General features: G+C 39.2%; 1 protein-coding gene across 1 annotated transcript in view; it reads left to right on the forward strand.

Annotated features, from left to right (window-relative positions):
* Positions 1 to 3,540: 3,540 nt before the first annotated feature.
* The window catches only part of LOC125232963 (zinc finger C2HC domain-containing protein 1C), a 32,159-nt gene continuing 15,130 nt past the window's right edge, over positions 3,541 to 20,569 (forward strand). The window contains 2 exon segments of the mRNA XM_048138814.1: positions 3,541 to 3,622; positions 3,625 to 3,698. Of these exon segments, the coding sequence (XP_047994771.1) occupies positions 3,541 to 3,622; positions 3,625 to 3,698 (156 nt within the window).

Here is a 20,569-nt window from a genome sequence, read left to right on the forward strand (position 1 = left end):
AAACTATAAAATAAGCACATAAAAAAAAGTGAAAGGAGTCTTACCTAGATGTACGTTGGACGTTACAGTTAGATCTAATCTAATGTAATGTGACAATGCATCTTACACGCCTACATGATATGGTTGACGAAACATCAAAATTCCGGCGCACCATCCTTACACAAATTTGCAACTTATTTCCAACGCTTGACTACCTAAAATTGTAGGCGCCTAAATATTGATAAAAGCTCAGGCACGTACTTATGTAGAAAGTGGCACAGATGTTAGCATGTTTGCGAACATGTCTGGGCAATTAATGTTCACCTAATTTGGTCCGGTATTTGCTGAGGACATCCGTTTGATTTTTACTCTCTCGTTGATTTCACGTTGTGGCAAAGATGCATCTACCTACACGGAGTTGGGCCATTTTTTTCAAAGAAATTTTTATGTGGTTATTCCACTCAGAATCGCGAGCTTTTTCAATCCTAATAATAGGAGATAGAAAGTGTTCCCATTTCGTTACCATTTTTTCATACATAAAAAAATGTTACCTCGTAACCATGAAAAGAGATTACAGTCGCCTAGATTATCAATTTATCACAACCTTGGTCATTTCTCGGCTACATGCCACTAATATTAATCGTTGATTATTTTAATAATATTTATATTATTTTAATACATATCAAGTTTTTTATGGCATCGCACTCCTGGCGCATTCAGCCAGCCAAGTAAAGCAGGGAAACAAATAAATGGGTAGACGGTATCATATTATAATATCAAGTTGAGAATATTGGTAAATTGACTCTGAACTGAGGTATAAAGTTTTAATCCTGTGTCGAGAGATAGCAGCTTATGAACTTCGACTACAATTGTTGTACTTTGACAGTACTTAATTCTCTATGATAATCGATCCTTTTTGGCAGTGGATAAGCAAGATGAATGTTAGTCGTTCAATTACTTGGTATATCATAGGCTTATCGTAGACATCTATTTCTCCAGAGATCGTACTGAAACGACACTTTATCAGTTTTATCACGCTAACCACAATCTTCTTGAGAGAATCTCAATATTGTCTTGCCAACAATACGATATCTAAAACATGTGAAAATATACCTTATTACTACAGCGCTGTTCTTATATTATTTCTTAAATAAACAGTATACCGATATCCAACCCCTTGCCAATCGATTACGCGCCTTACATTATTGTTATTAAGATAGTGGTTTTAAAAATGAGGTGTACAATAAGTTTGGTAAGTCGGGGGCAAGTAGCGGTAAAGACTAAGGTCAGGGTTGGCCACGTGGCGGTTGCTAGGCAACGGGGCGGTGACAACAAACAACCCCGTAGAACACTCGGCACCCGGTCTTGGGGTGGTAAAGACTTACAACGTCTTGCTCTGAAAAGTCTGCTTGGAAAAGTTTGTAGTGTTGTTCAGCGGGTGCAAAGGAGGTTCAGTGTGTTGAGTTTTTTAACAAATTAAATACTGGGTCTAGTTAAAGTGTTACAGTGTATTACAGTGCAGGTATTTTCAAACATTAGTGATTTATTTATATTAGACTAGCTTTTGCTCGCGGCTTCGCTAGCGTCAAATTCGAAAATTGCGGAATGCTCCATACAAACTTCCACTCCCCATTTTAGGGAAGTGGGGGGTTAGAAAGAGACAAAAAGTATCTCCATCCCTTCAACTATCTTCACTTAAAAAATCACGTCTAGTCGTCGCTCCGTTTTGCCGTGAAAGACGGACAAACAAACAGACACACACACTTTCTCATTTATAATATTAATTAGTATGGATTGTCACTGACAGATCATACAATGCACTTACGCTTAGAATTTACAATTCATTTCTGAAACAAATGACTTACTCGTACAAATCAAAACTGTTTCAACTTGACTGAATAAGTATAAGGTGGAGAAGACCGTCTACCCAGAAAGACCGTCTATTGACTATAACTTTTTTGTTTATATATCTACGCCTCCTTCAATACATATCCCTAGGACGAACACTAGTTAACAATAAACTTGTTTCTCGTTTCGAACTCGAACATCAAGTTCAACATGGTTCCGCAAAAAAATAAAATAAAATTTAAGCAGTCGGAATATTTGCATATCATGTATGTAACGCAGTCATTTAATAACCGTTATTTCTGACTAGTACTATTATTCTACTCAAAACGCGCTCAATTTCTAGTTTTATGTTCTGAAATATGTAACTTAGAAATTGTGCCCAGTCAGAAAGTCCGGCATAAAAGAGAAAGACAAGACGCCATATGATAAACAAGGAGTTGCCAACATTTTTTAGGCTTTATTGGAAATAAGTCGAGTCTAAACAATATCAATATATAGGTACGTTTTTGGCTTATGATAGTTGTACCGTTTTTGATTTTAACTTCGAAATACAGTTTTGATAATGATTCGTATGGTGTTACTAAAATCATTCGAAAGTATTAAGTAAAAATAAAATATATGTGACATGGTTGTGAAGAATGATAAGAGGTGAACAGAAGTAAGCCTACACTGCATTATTCATCATCATATTTAAGTTGGTAGAATTATCGTAAGCTCTAACCGTTTTTTATTATTTTTGTTTAAGTATATTTAGATTGTGCAACATGCGGTGACAAATATTTCAAAAGAGAGTAGGGTTTGAAGTTGGTTATTATTTTTATAATCAGCTAATGCTGATCCCAACAGGGACCGTATGGGTACCCTTTAAAACGGTTTTGACACTTTTGACCGACTATTTTACGGCTACCCGACCGTTAATTGATATTGCTGGCTGTCACTTTGACAAAAAGTCGTCATGGGTGTCGTCAATAGGTTTTCGGGGGTGGTAGCTCAAGTAGGTGGTAACTCTGGTAGTAACTATAGAAAAACCAAGCATTGCTAAGAAATGTTACCAAACCAATTCACGACATCTTAATATCCTATTACCTTTTCTTAATAAAAAAGTTTCGAAAACAGATAAGTAGTTGGATTTATATGAGTCTGTAATATCGTGACTAAATTGTATCGCAGGTGTTCGTTGTAAAAACAGTATTATGCAATATCTGGACCTGAAAAGAAAAGGTTATGAACCCTATCTACGGGACTTATGCCGGTCTTGCCTTATAAATAGAAAAATGCTTATATGTTCAAAATTTTAACATTATTTTATTAATTATCTAGCACATTCTGCCCTGTTATTACGTAAAATAACAATGATCATGATTTTGGAACCTAGTCTCATATGAAATTACGCGACAACAAGCACTAGACGGTCTTTCTGTACTCATCGCGGGAGGACGGTCAACAGGCCGAGCCTTATAAAATGTGATTTTTATGACTTATAAAAGCTTTGTAAAATATAATATTTGCTATCCCATAGGACCATGCGCATTACGCCGGACTACATTAATTATAGAGTTTTATCCACTCAAACTTTATTTCAAATAAACTATGCCGGTCTTGCCCGCACTGACCTTAAATAGAAAGATAAAATCGTCAATGAACTACGTAACAAAAATAACAAATCTTTATCCCGGTACCGGCGGTACCGTTCCACTGAAAGCCACAATCGGAATGGAGACCAGAGACATGTCCCGTTCATTGGACAATGTGCATTGGTGGGAGCCGGAGCAATGGAAGACGAAGAAGCTTAGAGCACATCCTCCTTGTCTTTGGAAGGGGCTGACCCGGCGGACATCAGGAATGGCTGGCTGACACTGCCGGATCCTAAGGTAAGAGGATTGTTTATTAGAAACAATTTTATACGTAAAAAAATTGTTTCTAATAAACTCTTAATTTCCTTGTGAACGCGTTTTAGGGTTCCGTAGTCAACTAGGAACCCTTATAGTTTCGCCATGTCTGTCTGTCCGTCCGTCCGTCCGTCCGTCCGCGGATAATCTCAGTAACCGTAAGCACTAGAAAGCTGAAATTTGGTACCAATATGTATATCAATCACGCCAACAAAGTGCAAAAATAAAAAATGGAAAAAAATGTTTTATTAGGGTACCTCCCCTACATGTAAAGTGGGGGCTGATATTTTTTTTCATTCCAACCCCAACGTGTGATATATTGTTGGATAGGTATTTAAAAATGAATAAAGGTTTACTAAGATCGTTTTTTGATAATATTAATATTTTCGGAAATAATTGCTCCTAAAGGAAAAAAAGTGCGTCCCCGCCCCCCTCTAACTTTTGAACCATATGTTTAAAAAATATGAAAAAATCACAAAAGTAGAACTTTATAAAGACTTTCTAGGAAAATTGTTTTGAACTTGATAAGTTCAGTAGTTTTTGAGATAAATACAGAAAACTACGGAACCCTACACTGAGCGTGGCCCGACACGCTCTTGGCCGGTTTTTTGAATGCGTGTCAAGAAGAAATTGATACGAAAGTATTTCAAGGAACAGTTTATCACTGGCAGAATTTTTCATTGCACAGTCATGGATTAGTCATCAAGGCTTCTAACGAACCCCACCTCTGTTGCTGTTTAAGTTTAACTTGAGGCTTATTTGTCTGTATTCGATTTGAAAAACCTTTACCTAGGGTATGGTTACACCTTTCAAATGTTTCTTATTGCGAGAGACCCGAGGAAGGAGGTTTAGGTAAGTACTTAATGAAATTTAAATGAGTCAGACCTTAAAAAACTATCGTACCTACAAATTGCGTAATTCTCTGATTCATTTGCGACCTCAACTTCTCTATTAGACAATTCGAAAAACAACAATGATATCACAGCAAAATATTAAATTCGCTTAGAGTAGACTGAATCCGGACAGACTGAAAATCTGATAAATTTTAATGTCATGACGAGCGGTCTGGCGTAGTCGATAGTGACCTTGCCTGCTGCGCCAACTGTCCTGGGTTCGAATCTCGGTAGCAGATATTTGTTCCAGTTCGATTTCCCTTACCCTATAACTTTCTAGTGAGACTTTGTAATAAAATAAACTATAAACAGATATAAAGAGCTTGATACGAATAAATGTATACCAATTCATCAACACCTTGTTAATCTATACTTGCGTCAGAATTATTGATTATTAAATTGAAAACTTTTTACTGTAATATAAATGTCTGTTGGCCTTGGCTCGTCCTGACTCCACAGGGTGGACATCAAATGGTGTTACGTCAACTAGTCTCTTTCAATGACAGGCGAGTCGAACCCTTCATATTCATATGTTTAATATAAGTGAAACTTAGAGATTGTAACTATTGTACCTACATTAGCTTATCTTACTTGACTTTTAGCAATAACCATGCATTTCTTTATTTTTGTGAAACGCATATTATACATTTTGTTAAATGTAAAATTAAGCCAGGATTAGGTACTTTAATATTGTTTTAAAAGCGATCAATACATCTGTCTGTATCAAAACATTTAAAAAACTTACTAAACCAACAATTAAAATATTAAACGCTAATTCCTATTTTCTCAGCTTCTATCACATCTACATATATTGCTAGTAGGAAAGGTACCTATTAACCACTAATGGGCCAACAATGAGTTTAGGAAGTAAATACAGTAAATACACATGTGGCACATACATGTACAACATCCATTTTGTTACGAAACAAATGTCATTTGACGTTACTATTCATTAGTTTGGTTACGGTTTCTATTATAGTTTGTAGGAAGTTGGTCGCTCCTTTAATAAAAATGCAAGAAATTCTATATACTTCAATTTATTGAACTGGTATTTCTATCGAAGAGATTCAAGAGAAAGTTACATTGACAGTGGCGCTAGGTGAGTAAACTAGGAACTATTTTTTTTTTTTTAATAAACGAGACTGGCTTGACATCTAGGTATATGTAAAATTAATTTAATCTAAACTCAATACTCCCACTAATTTTACATATCGTTGCATCACGCCGGTCCCAACATATTCAAACAAACAAAAAAAAAAAAAAACACATCTATATTTGCTTAACTAAGTACAAGATCTCTGTTCACACAAAACTTTTGTAAAGGCAGAGCTTTTGTCAGAAAATCAGCTAACTGGTTTGAGCTTTGAACATACTGAATTTTTAACAATCCTTGCTCTACCTTTTCACGGATAAACTTATATTTAACATCAATATGTTTTGATCGTTGATGAAACACAGGATTACTTATTAATTTTATAGCAGCTTGGTTATCCACCAACAGTAACATATTATTCAGAGATTCACCTAAGTCTAATAAGAATTGTCTAAGCCATAAAAATTGTTTTGTGGCTTCACATGCCGCTATGAATTCAGCTTCCATTGTGGAAAGAGCAATGGTTTGTTGTTTTCTACTAGCCCATATAATCGGGCCATTATTCAATAAGAAAATATAGCCACTGGTAGATTTCCTCGATTCAGTGTCACTTGCATAATCTGAATCACAGTAACCAACCAGGTCTGAACTACCTTTGTACTCTATACCAATATGTTTGGTTGCTATTAAGTATCTTATAATACGTTTAACAGCATTTACATGCTCTATGCTTGGTTATTTACATAACGGCATACAAGATTAACAGCAAATGAAATGTCTGGACGAGACACTGAGGCTAAAAACAACAATGAGCCTACTGCCTCTCTAAAAGGAAAATTGATTGTCTCGCCATCATTACTACAGTTTGTTAATGACACATTTGGGTCTACTGGTGTAGAGCAAGAATGAGCATCTGACATATTAAATCTTTTAATTATCTGCTCTATGTATTTGCTTTGAGTGATGTGAATGGAATGTTCATTCCTACTTATTTCCAGTCCCACAAAATAATTAAGATCTAATATCCTTACACAGAAATTTGTTTTTAAAGCCTCTATCACAAAGTTTAATGTCTCTTCACTTGAGCAAAATATGAGACCATCATCAACATATATAATCAACAATATTTTCACATTATTTATGTAACTTGTGAATACACAATGGTCAGATTCAGTCTGTGTAAATCCATAGGACTTAAGGAAATTGGTAAACTTTGCATTCCAACAGCGAGATGCTTGTTTCAACCCATAGAGGGACTTATTTAACTTGCAAACTTTACCATTTTCTACATTCACGCCTAGTGGAATTTCCATAAAAATTTCTTCTTCAAGCTCTCCATACAAAAATGCTGTTTTAACATCAAATTGAACAATTTTATAATTATGCTTTGCAGCCAAGCTTAGTAAGATTCTGATGGAATCATATCGAGTAGTCGGGGAGAAGGTCTCCGTATAATCTATATTTTTAACTTGTGTGAAGCCTCGAGCACACAACCGAGCTTTATACCTCTCAATATTGCCTTCTCGGTCCTGTTTGATATTGAACACCCATTTTGATGTTATAGGCTTCTTGCCATTTCCAGCTTCTTTGTCAACTATTGTCCATGTTTTATTATCCTCGTGTGCCTTAAGCTCGTCATTAATTGCTTCCTTCCATTTCATTGCATCAAAACTCTGCATTGCTTCCTCATATGTTGAAGGCACCGGGTATTCAGTAAAGTTAACTTCATCGAAATGAATATTCCTCCTAGGTCGCAACAGTATAGGGGATCTCACATCAGGTATGTTAACTGTCTGACTTGGTTCAAAAGTAACATCATTTTCCTCACAACTTTTCAAACTATCATCTACAGTTGAAGTTTCGGCCCTGGGCGGAGTTGACGCTGGAGTCGAAGTAGTCTGAGGTCCTGAGGGAACTTCACTGTCTGACTCTTCTATTTCGATCAGAGCAGATTTGTTAACAATGTTGTCACCACAGGTTTCATCAAATATAACATCGCGTGTCACTTTTATCTTCTTGGTAGTTGGATCATACATTCTATAATTTTCATTTTCATAGCCAACTAGGTACATTTTATTACTTTTCTTTTCAAGTTTTGTTCTACATGCGTCAGGAACATGAACAAAACCACAAGATCCGAATATTCTGAGATGTTGCAGCTTTGGTTTTTCACCATACCAAATCTCAAATGGTGACTTGTCAGGTGTTTGTGTTGAGGTTGTCCTGTTCAATATGTACACTGCACATCCAACTGCTTCTGCCCATAAATTCATTGGCAGATTGCGACTGTAAAGCATTGAACGTGCACTTTCCACGATCGTGCGTAATTCTCTTTCAGCCCGGGAATTTTGCTGGGGCGTATAGGGTGCTGTGCGTTCATGTTCAATGCCATTTTGGTTAAGGTAATGTTTAAACTCATTGTTCACATACTCCTTGCCATTATCAGTATGCAGGATGCGTATATTGTGACCAAACTTGTTCCGTATTATAGCATTAAATGTCTTAAAGTGTTCCAGCACTTCACTTTTATGCCTCATAAAACTTACATATAAGAAACTAGAGGCTGCATCTTTAAACAAGACAAAGTACACCATACCTTGAACAGACGATTCACTCATTGGTCCACAAACATCACTGTAGACTAGGGCTCCAGGGCTCTGCTCACCTCGGAGTGAAGTATGGAATGGGAGGCGACTTTGTTTCCCATACATACAGCCTTCACAAACAAATTTTTCATCACTTAAGTCTTTACACTGTAGAAGTCCATTTTTCACCATTTTTTGAATTTCTTTCACATTCAGATGCGCAAGTCTTTCATGCCAAACTCTAAGATTGTTCACAGGCGCAAGCACAGAATTACAACTAGCACTTTTCACAACTTCAAAGTTCATCACATATAAGTTATTACACTTTTTGGTTGCACTCAATACCACATTATTGTCTTTGTAAATAAGAGCAGAGTTGTTTTTCTTTAGTATAACATAGTTATACTGCATTATGGTACCCTCTGAAAATAAATTCCTTGTTAATTCAGGTACCCATATAACATCTCTCAGTATGTTTTCCTCCCACTGACCGTTCAAGCACTTCTTTATAAGTATGGTACCTATACCACATACTTTCAAGTTCTGTTTGTTTCCTAGTTTCACATATCTTTCGTCATCATCGCTGTACAGATCCAGTTTCATAAAGAAATCTTTTCTAAAAGTCATATGCACTGAAGCGCCGCTATCTAGCAGAAAAACATCTTCAGATTCTTCTGATAAGTTTAAGCATTGTTCCACATGAAATGCTAGCATGTTACCACCATTACTACCTGGCTTGTTATATGATTTCTTTTTAGATCTGCAATCTCTGGCAAAATGTCCTCGCTTGTTGCAGTTATAACAAATGAAGCGATGACGTCTATCTTCATCATTGTGAGAACTGGAGTTCTTTTTCGGTCTAGCCTTTTCTTGTGTAGTGACCAGAGCTACATCGGCCTTCTCCTCCGCCGTCAGACTGGCTTCTTCATCCATCAATCTTGCTGTCAGGTTTGATAAGGTTTGCTGCGATGATGCCAAAGATAACCAGGCCTGTCTAATGGAGCGGTATTTCGCCGGTAAGGTGCTTAAAATTTTGGTTATGATGGCTGTATCACTGATCTTCTCATCACAATCTTTCAGTTGTTGGGCTAAGCTCTCCACCTTGGAGATGTGCTGTGCCATGCTGTCAGACGGGTTCATTTTATATTGATAAAACTGCTCGTGCACGATCATTTTATTGAATTCAGATTTTTTTTCATATATAGATTCCAGTTTTTCCATAATTTGTAAAGCAGTTTTACAGTTTTCTACGAGTGCTATTTGCCGGTAATCCATGGCCGACGTCATTATGAACATCGCCAGGCCATCGCTCTTGAGCCATGATTCCTTATTAGTCTCGGGTTCTGGCTTACTTATATCAATGCCCTTCGCTCGTAGTGCACACTTTATTTGAAATTTCCATTGCCGGAAATTATTTCCATCAAAATGTTCCACGTTCATTTTGAGTCCGCCGACCTCCATGTTTATAGGTTATACATGTGAATTACTTTGCACAAATTTCACTGTACCTAGTCCACACACTGCTCTTTGTATTTTTATTAAACAGCTGGGCCCACAACCTATTATAGTTTGTAGGAAGTTGGTCGCTCCTTTAATAAAAATGCAAGAAATTCTATATACTTCAATTTATTGAACTGGTATTTCTATCGAAGAGATTCAAGAGAAAGTTACATTGACAGTGGCGCTAGGTGAGTAAACTAGGAACTATTTTTTTTTTTTTAATAAACGAGACTGGCTTGACATCTAGGTATATGTAAAATTAATTTAATCTAAACTCAATAGTTTCTGCTCACCTTGTAACCAGACCACTATGATAATACCCATTTCACTTACAGACAGAACAAGTACAAATTCAACACCAATAAGTATATAGGTATCTAAAGTAATGATTGATTGACATCTTGATAAAAACCTTTTACCTACTGTTGTGAAGGATTTATTGCTTTTGTTGTGATTTTTTAATCGATACTAAATTTGTTTTTTATCATGCAGAAATGTCTGCGAGCGATATTACATATTTTTAAATTAAAGGAAAAATGGAAAAATTCACACCTCCGGCAGGACTCGAACCAGCGACCTCTGGCTTTGCCCGAGCCAGCCGCGCTCCCAACTGCGCCACGGCTGCATTTTTTAATCGATTAAATTAAATCCATAGAGTGAAAAATACATCGTACATCATCGGTAAACGTGTCATAAAGAGAAGTTATCAAGTTACCAAGTTCTTTTTACTCCTCTTTAGCTTTAGCTTGTCTAGTTTAGGAATTGGGAGTCTAGTCTATAGTTCTTAAAATTCTTTTCCCCTCACTCTCTCCTTTAATACCAGCGGGTAAAAACGCATTTTATCCACTAGTGGGTAAAGTAATTTGACCTTGAATAAAGTCAAATAGTTTAAAATGGATAAAAGTTGAATCTAGTAATAAAGATGTTTAGCTGTGGAACTACTGTCGCATATTTTGCGTATATTTCTAATAAAATACTCGGGTGCAAATGTATTTTATGTGTTAAAAAACTTTTCAGGATTCTATTCTCGAACCACTCGTCGTTGGTTCAACTATAGAATCTCATAAAACTCAGCGTTAAAATAAGCCCCCTTGATCCAAATAATATGATGGTCGTTCTTGCTCATAAAAATAAGGATCCTTAATTGATGTGAAGCACATATTTCTAACAACGAACGAGGACTGTATTTATGAACTTTGTTAAAAGCTATAATTATGTTGTTTTAGAATTAGTAAGTGCCACGAAAATACATTGTTTTGAAGGACTTTTCGTCTGTTTAAATAATGAAATGGGTTTTACTTTCAGCCTTGTATTAGGTACATTTATAGATTCATTAAAAATGTATTTATTTTCTAATGTCAAGTCACCAATTCAGTAGGTATTAGACAAGGTGTGAGCTTGCTTTTTTAATGCTTGACCTACTATAGTTAACAATAAAATGTTGACTAAACTTTGACACATAGGTATATAAGTTGTCAATATTTAGGTATCTTCCCTTTTTTCTTTGAGTCTATGTAAATCAATAAATGTCCGGGAATGCGGACTAAAACAGGGATAGCTAAGGGAGATCAGAACCGAACAACCGGCTTCCAACAAATATTCAACTTATATACACGGTGAAATAAAAAAGGACCGTTAAACTTTGCACAGTGACTTTTGAGATCATAATGAACAACTTTTATTATGGGACCAATGCTAAAATCGCAAAAAAAAATTGGCTGTTCCATACATTCCGACTGTCATGATGCCACTCATTTCTGGGACTGTCAAATTATTATTTGCGATTTCAGCATTGGTCCCGTAATAAAAGTTGTTCATTATAACCTCAAAAGTCACTATGCAAAGTTTGAACGGTCCTTTTTATTTCATCCATACTAATATTATAAATGGGAAAGTGTGTGTGTCTGTTTGTTTGTCCGTCTTTCACGGCAAAATGGAGCGACGAATTGACGTGATTTTTTAAGTGGAGATAGTTAAAGGGATGGAGAGTGCCATAGGCTACTTATTGTCTCTTTCTAGCGCGAGCGAAGCCGCGCGCAAAAACTAGTCCTGTATAAAATAAACAAAGGATTTACTTTGTAAGTACAAATACGGATTTCGGTACTCGGGTCGCGTAGGCTCAGAGGTTACTTGTTTTGACTTACATCACAACTTATTTTACATACATACTCGTAACTTGGGCGCGCGGTTATGTGACTCATGTTATTGTGTGATTTCGTTTAAGGATAAACAATATAAAACATGCTTGAATTCGCGCTTGCTTTTGTATTCATTTAGATAAAACAAAAAACTAAAATAGACTTATGTTGTGAAAGAGCTGAAATGTGATTAATCCCATGGGAATAGTTCCACGCGCGACTTTACTTAGAATATATTATTTTAGCAAGAGCTTTAACATCTAGTTTTATATTTTTAACCCATCAAACTTTGTTATACAATTTTTTATTAACATACATACTCATACATACATACTAATCACGCCTATATCCCATAAACGGGTAGGAACAGAGCACATGAACTACTAAGTTTCAGTACCAGTGTTTATTTTATTAACTATAGCGGGAAAAGTACGTAAGTTTGCTATTGCTAATAGGCATTAAAACAAAGCGATTTCTTTTTCAGAAAAGTGATTTATTTAATACCTAGATACTTTCAGTGACTATTATACGTAAGGTACAGCGGGGCATTTTTTCCATTATTACACTATTAGGTTGAGTTCTACATGTATCAACTGAACACGCGTGCGATAGATAACCAGACGACACTCTAATTAATAATGCAAACTGTAATAAAACCAGCACGTCTGTTCTTACGCCATTTATTTGCGAACCACCTTAGTACCCACATCTCATATTTCTCCAACTTAAGTCTACCTACATTACACTCCTCTACGCTAAATTTATGCACAAATATTTTAAGGAACCCTCTAACCGCCATCTATTGAGTTAAGTGAGAACGAACGCCATTTTAGGACGTTCCTGACTAATTATACCTACCATAACATTGTAACGGCGAAAAATAGGATTTATATCACAAGGTCCTGAAGCAGTAGGTGGTTAAAGGGTTTAACAGGTTTTACACTCTAAATCTTATAATTAGGTTTATTAATCCGACATTGACGGATTGGGCGAGCCCGGGCGGGTGTAGAAGCGTGAGGCGAACCAAGGCGCCACTCCGGTGATGCCGGAGAGGCGCTGCCAGAGCTGGCGGTGTGCGCCTCTTCCGTGCCGCGCGACTCGTCCGCGGAGGCCGCCGACGTCTCCGCCTGGACCCTCTCCGGTGTTGCCGGTGTCTCCACCACTACTGAGCGATGCCCTTGAGAATTCGCGCCCAGTGTGACGGATGGTTCTATCGCTGCCGTGGTAGCTGCGATAGATAACCTACCATCAACTGACCGTTTCCGTAATTGATCGATATGCCTGTGTACAGTTTCACCATCATCACCTAATACTTTATAATTACTCGGTCCTAAAACATCGACTATTCGACCCGAATACCATTTTTCCCCCTTCAGGTACTTCCTATACCAGACCTCGTCCTCGATGTCCACCCTCCTACTCACTCCTCCCGCCGCCTCCTGCTGCCGCTGCTGCGCGTGCCGCACGCGACCCTCCCTGTCCGGTTTAATTGCGTCTAAGCGCGTGCGTAAGCGCCTACCTAAAAGGAGCGTAGCCGGGGATTCGCCAGTAGTAGAGTGTTCCACATTCCGGTAATGTATAAGGAAAGCCCATAATGCCCTCTCTACATTTTGGTTTTCTTGCAAAGCTTTACGGATAACGCGTTTCAAGGTCCTAACCGAGTTTTCCGCTAATCCGTTTGACGCTGGATGATAAGGAGCTGTAAATATATGTTCTATACCGCAATACTTTGTAAAATCCTCGAGTTCCTTTGAAGTAAATTGCTTGCCGTTATCACTAACTATTTGTTTAGGTATACCAAACCTGCTGAATAATTCGCACAGCCGATCTATTAACCCTCCCGCTGTTGTAGTAGTGACGTTAAAAACTTCTATCCATTTAGACATCGCATCCACTACGACTAAATAAGTTTTACCCCCTATAGGGCCCATGTAGTCCAAATGGAGGCGCGACCAGGGTCGGTGAGGCCAGGGCCACATGCGCGGCGAGTGACGCGCCGGCGCGTCCGCGTGCGCCGCGCACACCGCGCACGCGCGGCACACACGCTCCACGGCCTCGTCGATCCCTGCCCACCACACATAACTGCGGGCGAGTGCCTTCGATTTAACAATTCCCATGTGAGGCTCGTGAATCATAGTTAATATTTTATCCTTACACTTTTCCGGTACTACCAGTCTAGGGCCCCACATCACACACCCTAACTCCTCGTATAACTCGTTTTTCCTATTAAAGTATGGTTGTAAATTCGAAATCTCACATGACTCAGGCCAGCCGTCCCTAATGTAACTTAAAACCTTAGACAACAATGTGTCGCGTGCGGTTTCTCGTTTAATTTCATTATAATCCAGCAGAAGTGCTTGTTGAACAAAATGCAAATAAGTTTGTTCCGGTGCCGATAACTTGTCTTGACCCTTGTTACTAACGGGTAACCTTGAAAAACCATCTGCGCCATTATTGTCCGTTCGCACATATTCTATATCAAACGAGTAGGCCGATAAAATAATCGCCCATCGCTGCATCCGACTAGCTACCATAGTTGGTATACCGGTATTAGGTCCAAAAATTGACACAAGCGGTTTATGGTCAGTACGTAAAGTGAAATGCCGTCCATATAAGTACTGGTGGAATTTATTCATACAAAATATGATAGCTAGTGCCTCGCGATGTATTTGTGAATAGTTCCGCTCGGCGTCATTAAGAGTGCGCGAAGCGTAGGCAACGGGCCGCTCGCGGCCGTCCGGGCCCGGCTGCGTCAGCACGCCGGCCACGCCGCGCGAGCTCGCGTCGCAGGTAACAAACAGCTGTTTCTTGGGATCATAATGAGCGAGTACTTCCGCACTCGCTAGTATTGTTTTAATTTCCTTAAAAGATCGCTCACAGTTAGAAGACCAAACCCATGGCTTTTCCTTTTTTAGAAGTTTGTATAACGGAACTAACCTTTCACTCATATTCTTAATAAATTTCCCATAGAAATTAATAATACCTAAGAAGGAACGGAGCTCTGTGACATTATTTGGCCTCGGTACCCGAAGTATAGCCTCGACTTTAGCTGGATCCGTCTTTATACCGTCCTTACTTATTATGTACCCGAGATATTGACTTCGTCGACTAAGAATACGCACTTGCTACTTTTTAACTTTAAACCGGCCTCATGTAACCTACTGAACACAGCCTCTAAGGCCTGCAAGTGTTCCTGTTTTGTTTTGCCCCCAATAATCACGTCATCTAGAAATATTTCCACATTAGGAATACCTTTCAGCAAATTACACATTATACGTTGGAATATTCCCGGACTAGACGATAACCCGTACACTAGACGGTTATACCTATACAAACCACGGTGCGTGTTTATAACGGTATATTTTCTTGACTCATCTAGCTCGATCTGGTTATAGGCTTGAGATAAGTCTATTTTAGAAAAATAACACGCTCCGCTAAGGCTCACCATCAAATCATCAATTTTAGGCAATGGATATCGATCAATTAGTAAAACAGGATTCAGTGTAGATTTATAGTCGGCGCATATTCTCAAAGACCCGTCAGCTTTATTTACCGGCACCAGCGGTGAGGCCCAGTCGGAGCAGTCCACGGCCTCGATGACGCCGTCCCGCAGCATGGCGTCCAGCTCGGCGTCGACGCGCTCGCGCAGCGCGTACGCCAGCGGCCGCGCGCGGTGGAACACCGGCGCCGCGCCCTCGCGCACGCGCAACGTTGCCTGCCCGCCCTTATACCGCCCGAGCCCGCCGCTAAACAGTTCTTTATACCTGCAAAGTAAATTGTTGATTTCATTAGACATTCCAAGGTCAACAACTTTTACATTATTACAATCACTGAACTCAGGTATTTTAATCTTTAACTCCGCCAACCACTGTCTCCCTAACAATGGAGTGGTGCCCCCATCGATAACAAACAATTCTAAATATTTTTCTCGTTTATCATAACTAACCTTCGGTTTAATTACCCCTATCGGCTTGATCTTTGTTCCATTATAACACTTAAGTGTCAACCAGCCGTTTTCGAGAGGATAGTGACTTAAAAGTTTCTTATAGATTTTGCTACTTATACATGATACTGCCGAGCCCGTATCTACTTCCATTTGTAGCAAAATATGATCGTCAATGGTAATAGGTACACTCACCGGTCCATAGTCACTCAAACACAAATGGTGAAAGTCCTCGGCGGTCGCCTCCTCCCGGTCCGAACTTTCCGTTCCCTCCGCTTGGCCATAATGAAGTCTTCCTGACGGGGCACTTCCACCGCGACCGCCCTCACTACGGCCCGGGCATACCCGTCGCAAATGCCCCCTACGACGGCACAAACTGCAGATGTACTCTCGGAATCGACAATTGGTGTAGTCGTGTGCTGTCGACCCGCAGCCTTTACAGTCCCGGCCGCCTGCTGAAGTATAAGCGGTGCCTGCGCCATGACCGCCGTTCTCCGCGACCGTGTACGATCTAGCACCGCTTCCCCGCGCCGTGCTGCCAAAGTTCCTGCCGCGCGAGCCGCCTGCGGCTCGCGGTCCGCGCGCCTGGTTCCCGCGCGCTCCTGGCGCCAAAGCATGTACCGCAGCTACCGTCTGCCCCGCGCCGCTCGCCCCGGTGCCCGGCGATGGTTCTACCGCTGCAGAGTCTCTTTCCGCTGCCTCCAAGGAAGTCGCAATCCTTATCGCGTTTGTATACGTTAGTGTATCTTCCGCAAATAAGCGCTGACGTATGATATCGCTCCGCAACCCACATACAAATTGGTCGCGAAGGTTATCATTAAGGGCCGACTCGAACTTGCACTCTCTAGCCAGTTTTTTCAATTCCGCCACGTAAGTAGCAATATTTTCGCCGGTATTCTGTCGACGTTGTCTAAACCGATATCTTTCAGCCAAAACTGATGGCGTTGGTTGTAAATGATTACGTAACAACTCTATAGCTTCTTGGTAAGTAATCGTCGACGGCTTTTTAGGGCTTGCCAGGTTCACAAGTAGTTCATACGCCCCATTTCCCATCACAGCAATCATAGTTGGCAATTTTAAATCGTCTTTTATAGAGTTCACAAGGAAAAACATCTCCAAACGATCCACATATGACGACCACGATCCGTTCGTCACATCGAACTCGCTCATTTTCCCTATCGACATTGTTTATATTGTTATTTTCACTGCCTATCACTGTAGCACACTGTTTTACGTATATTTATCAATATCACTGTGAATAAACTTTAAATCCCAACTCGTAAGCCACTGTAATAAAACCAGCACGTCTGTTCTTACGCCATTTATTTGCGAACCACCTTAGTACCCACATCTCATATTTCTCCAACTTAAGTCTACCTACATTACACAAACATTGTAAAACATGAAAAAAAATGGATCCGTTGCATTTGCCCCCCAGTCGACATTGTCCCGCTATACCTTAATTATGTTTATGTGTCACGAGATTATAGTCACTGTTGTTTTGAAGATAAAATTGTATTGTGTTATGATTCCATCTTTATTGGTAATCGTCTTTTTACGACTATGTAGGTACTATCCAAAACCTCAAATAAATACTTGGCTGGCGCGTAACTCATTTTGGTCTTGGCCTCCAACATAAAAGCACGCCACTTTGCTTAGATAGTATTTATTCCAATAACGTTGACTTTTGGTCATAAATTCTCCGTTGATATAAAATATAGTGCTCCATTTATTTTTAGAACGTCTGATATATTGCAGAATTTACATAATCTCCACGGCAAGGTCCAAAGCCCAAATAAGGCACATCTGTAGGCCGAGCTCCTGAGTCAGACTGTCATCGACCTTATGATGCAAATTGCGAAGCTTGTAAAGGCAATACTTGATCAAAATAAAGGCTAGACTGAATGTAAACTTATCTAGCTGATCAGCCCACATTCACCCACATGAATGGATAACTTAGCACATAGTTATTGTATCTACTAAGTGGGTTGATAAACATTTTGAATCATTTTCCTTGTCTGCTTGGCGATATCAATGATAATATTTATTATGATGATGTGATAATAAGTGGCACTTAATGTCCATAATGGTGATGCAGCAATGGCTGCAATTTAAGCATACCTAAGTATACTTAATAAGTATTACGTACCTCTCCGTCCTACTTTTTATGTCCTTAGGTAAATATATTTATAAAAGGACATAAAGAAAAGTAGGACGTACATACATTATTACGTTACTAATAACAGTAATAACCTTAATAATTCCATTTCATTATTTTAATGAAAAAAAAAGTTTTTGAATAAGAATAAACCTCCGACCACGACATAGTGGACCGATTTTCATGAAATATGGCTAAAAACACTTCCGACTAATTCAGATTTCAAAGAAAAAAAACTAGATCTAAATCGGTTCACCCGTTCGTGACCTACGATGTCACAGACAGACAGACACACACACACACACACACACACAACAGACAGACAGACAGACCGACAGACAGATAAACACGTCAAACTTATAACACACCGTCGTTTTTGCGTCGGGTGTTAAAAAAATTAAGCCATCTATCTAATATGTCAGGGTGGCTAGCCGAATGGCACAATCGCTCACGAAACGCTCACGAAACGAAGCGCTAGTAGATATCTATCAGATCGCGCTTGCGTATTGACGCGACAGAGCCAGCAGATAAACACGTCAACTTTCGTTTTTTGCGTCGGGTGTTAAAAAAATCAAGCCATCTCGGCTACGGGGCCAGGTGCCGTAGCCGAATGGCATTTCTCCGACGCGAAACGAAAACGAAATGCCGCGGATGGTAGTCTGGCTCTGTCGCGCCACGCGCCAATACGCAGGAGCGATAGAGATAGAAATCTACGAGCGTTTCGTTTCGTGAGCATTTCGTGAGCGTTTGTGCCATCCGGCTACGCACCCAGATATTATTATAGTTTATAATGCATACATTGACTATTGAGACATGTTAGTAACAATCGGCAGACTAGCACCTTGCAGCTATAGGCGTCAACCTTGGGCCATTAGCATGCACTTCCGATCGATTCCTCCCACGCCGGCGGCGCTAAACAAGTGTCGTGTTTGTTGTTTTGTTGTCCTTTCTCTTTGTTCACGGGGAAAATCGGGGTGGTGTTGCTTCGCTTGTGGAAGGACTTTGTTGATCTGGGATTAATTTCTTTATCATGAAAAGAAAATCAATCTTCATGTGTACTGATGACGCATTAATTATTATAAAAATGTATGCATAATATGTCACAATAACATTATCCGTCTATACTGGGATGAGGAAAATGTCTATTAGGTACTACTGAGTAATTGATGTTTTAGTTCAGTGGCTGACAAATGAGAAAAAGAGCGAATAACTATTAATTACGATTAAGACTGCGTCTGTGCAATAAAGAATTACTGATTACTGATTACTGTGTTTGATAAGGATCCATACATATGGCGTTGGACTTTAAAACTGTATGTCAAAGTTAATTATTTTATGATAATTTTTTGACAGAAACAGACGACGGGTTAAGTCCAGCTATTGACGAATTTTATGAGTAATGGAAAGTTCGACACATTTGACACTAATAAATCAATGTGGAAAAGTCCGCCAGTACCCAGTAAGGAAAGGTTACCTACTCACCAGCACTTTCAGCAATTCAGCTATGTAACCTCACGCGCCTACAGGAGGTTAGCTAGAGCTGAAGATGTAAAACTTTCGAGGCCTGATACTTAAGTATCTTAAGATAGTTCTAGACTTTCATGGCTGTTTCCTCTCACTATCTCGGAAACACGTGTTTTGTCCTTTAATACCAGCGCGTAAAAACGCATTTTATGGACTAGTGGATAAAGTAATTTGACCTTGAATATGGTCAAATCTTCTGTTTTAAAATTTATAAAAGTAGTTGAATCTAGTGATGAAGATGATTTACCACCTGTGGAACTACTGGATGCAGTGATAAACGCGTTTTTTGCGTTGTACTTTCCTCGCTATAGTGAGGAGAAAAGTTTTGTGTTACACTCGGGTATTTTACTTCTCGTGTCTTGAAAGACTCGCCAAGTTCAGGATTATATTCTCGAACCACGAGCAAAGCGAGTAGCAACGAGCAACTATAGGATCCTTTCACTTGCTCGTTTTCAATTCCACACTCTGCGTTTAAATACAACTTTGCATCACTATTATGTATATGACTGTCTTCTCCACATTGACATTAAGTAAGTATGTCTATTTATTTTCCATCTCAATTTACCCAGTGCATAAACTGCAAAGACACCTACATGAACCAGACTTTATAACGAGCTCATTAAATCTATAAATTTGGTATTATTGCCTACCAAATCTGGTTACCAAACGTTGGTATTCAGAGCGCGACCTGTCGCATTAGCACACTGGATTACGAAACCTAATCCGATTGGCACAAGGCTGGTAATTACCTGGCGACTCCACAATTAGCATGTCATGAGAACTGCGATCACGCAGCGCAGGCCAGAATTCGTGATTGAATAACTTTGTGATTATGAACAGCTTGTAACTGCAATTGAGTTTAACTATCGGATGTCTACTGTCTATCGATGTCACACGGATCTTTTTTTTTTTTTTTCTCTCTGGGCTAGTTCGTCGTGGCGTAGTTCAAATCATCTTGCTCGTAAGAGGAGGTCTGTGTCCAACAGTAGTACCTAGGTACATTAGTCTTAGTACCTACA

Source organism: Leguminivora glycinivorella, chromosome 13 (genome assembly GCF_023078275.1).
Source record: "Leguminivora glycinivorella isolate SPB_JAAS2020 chromosome 13, LegGlyc_1.1, whole genome shotgun sequence".
NCBI lineage: Eukaryota > Metazoa > Arthropoda > Insecta > Lepidoptera > Tortricidae > Leguminivora > Leguminivora glycinivorella.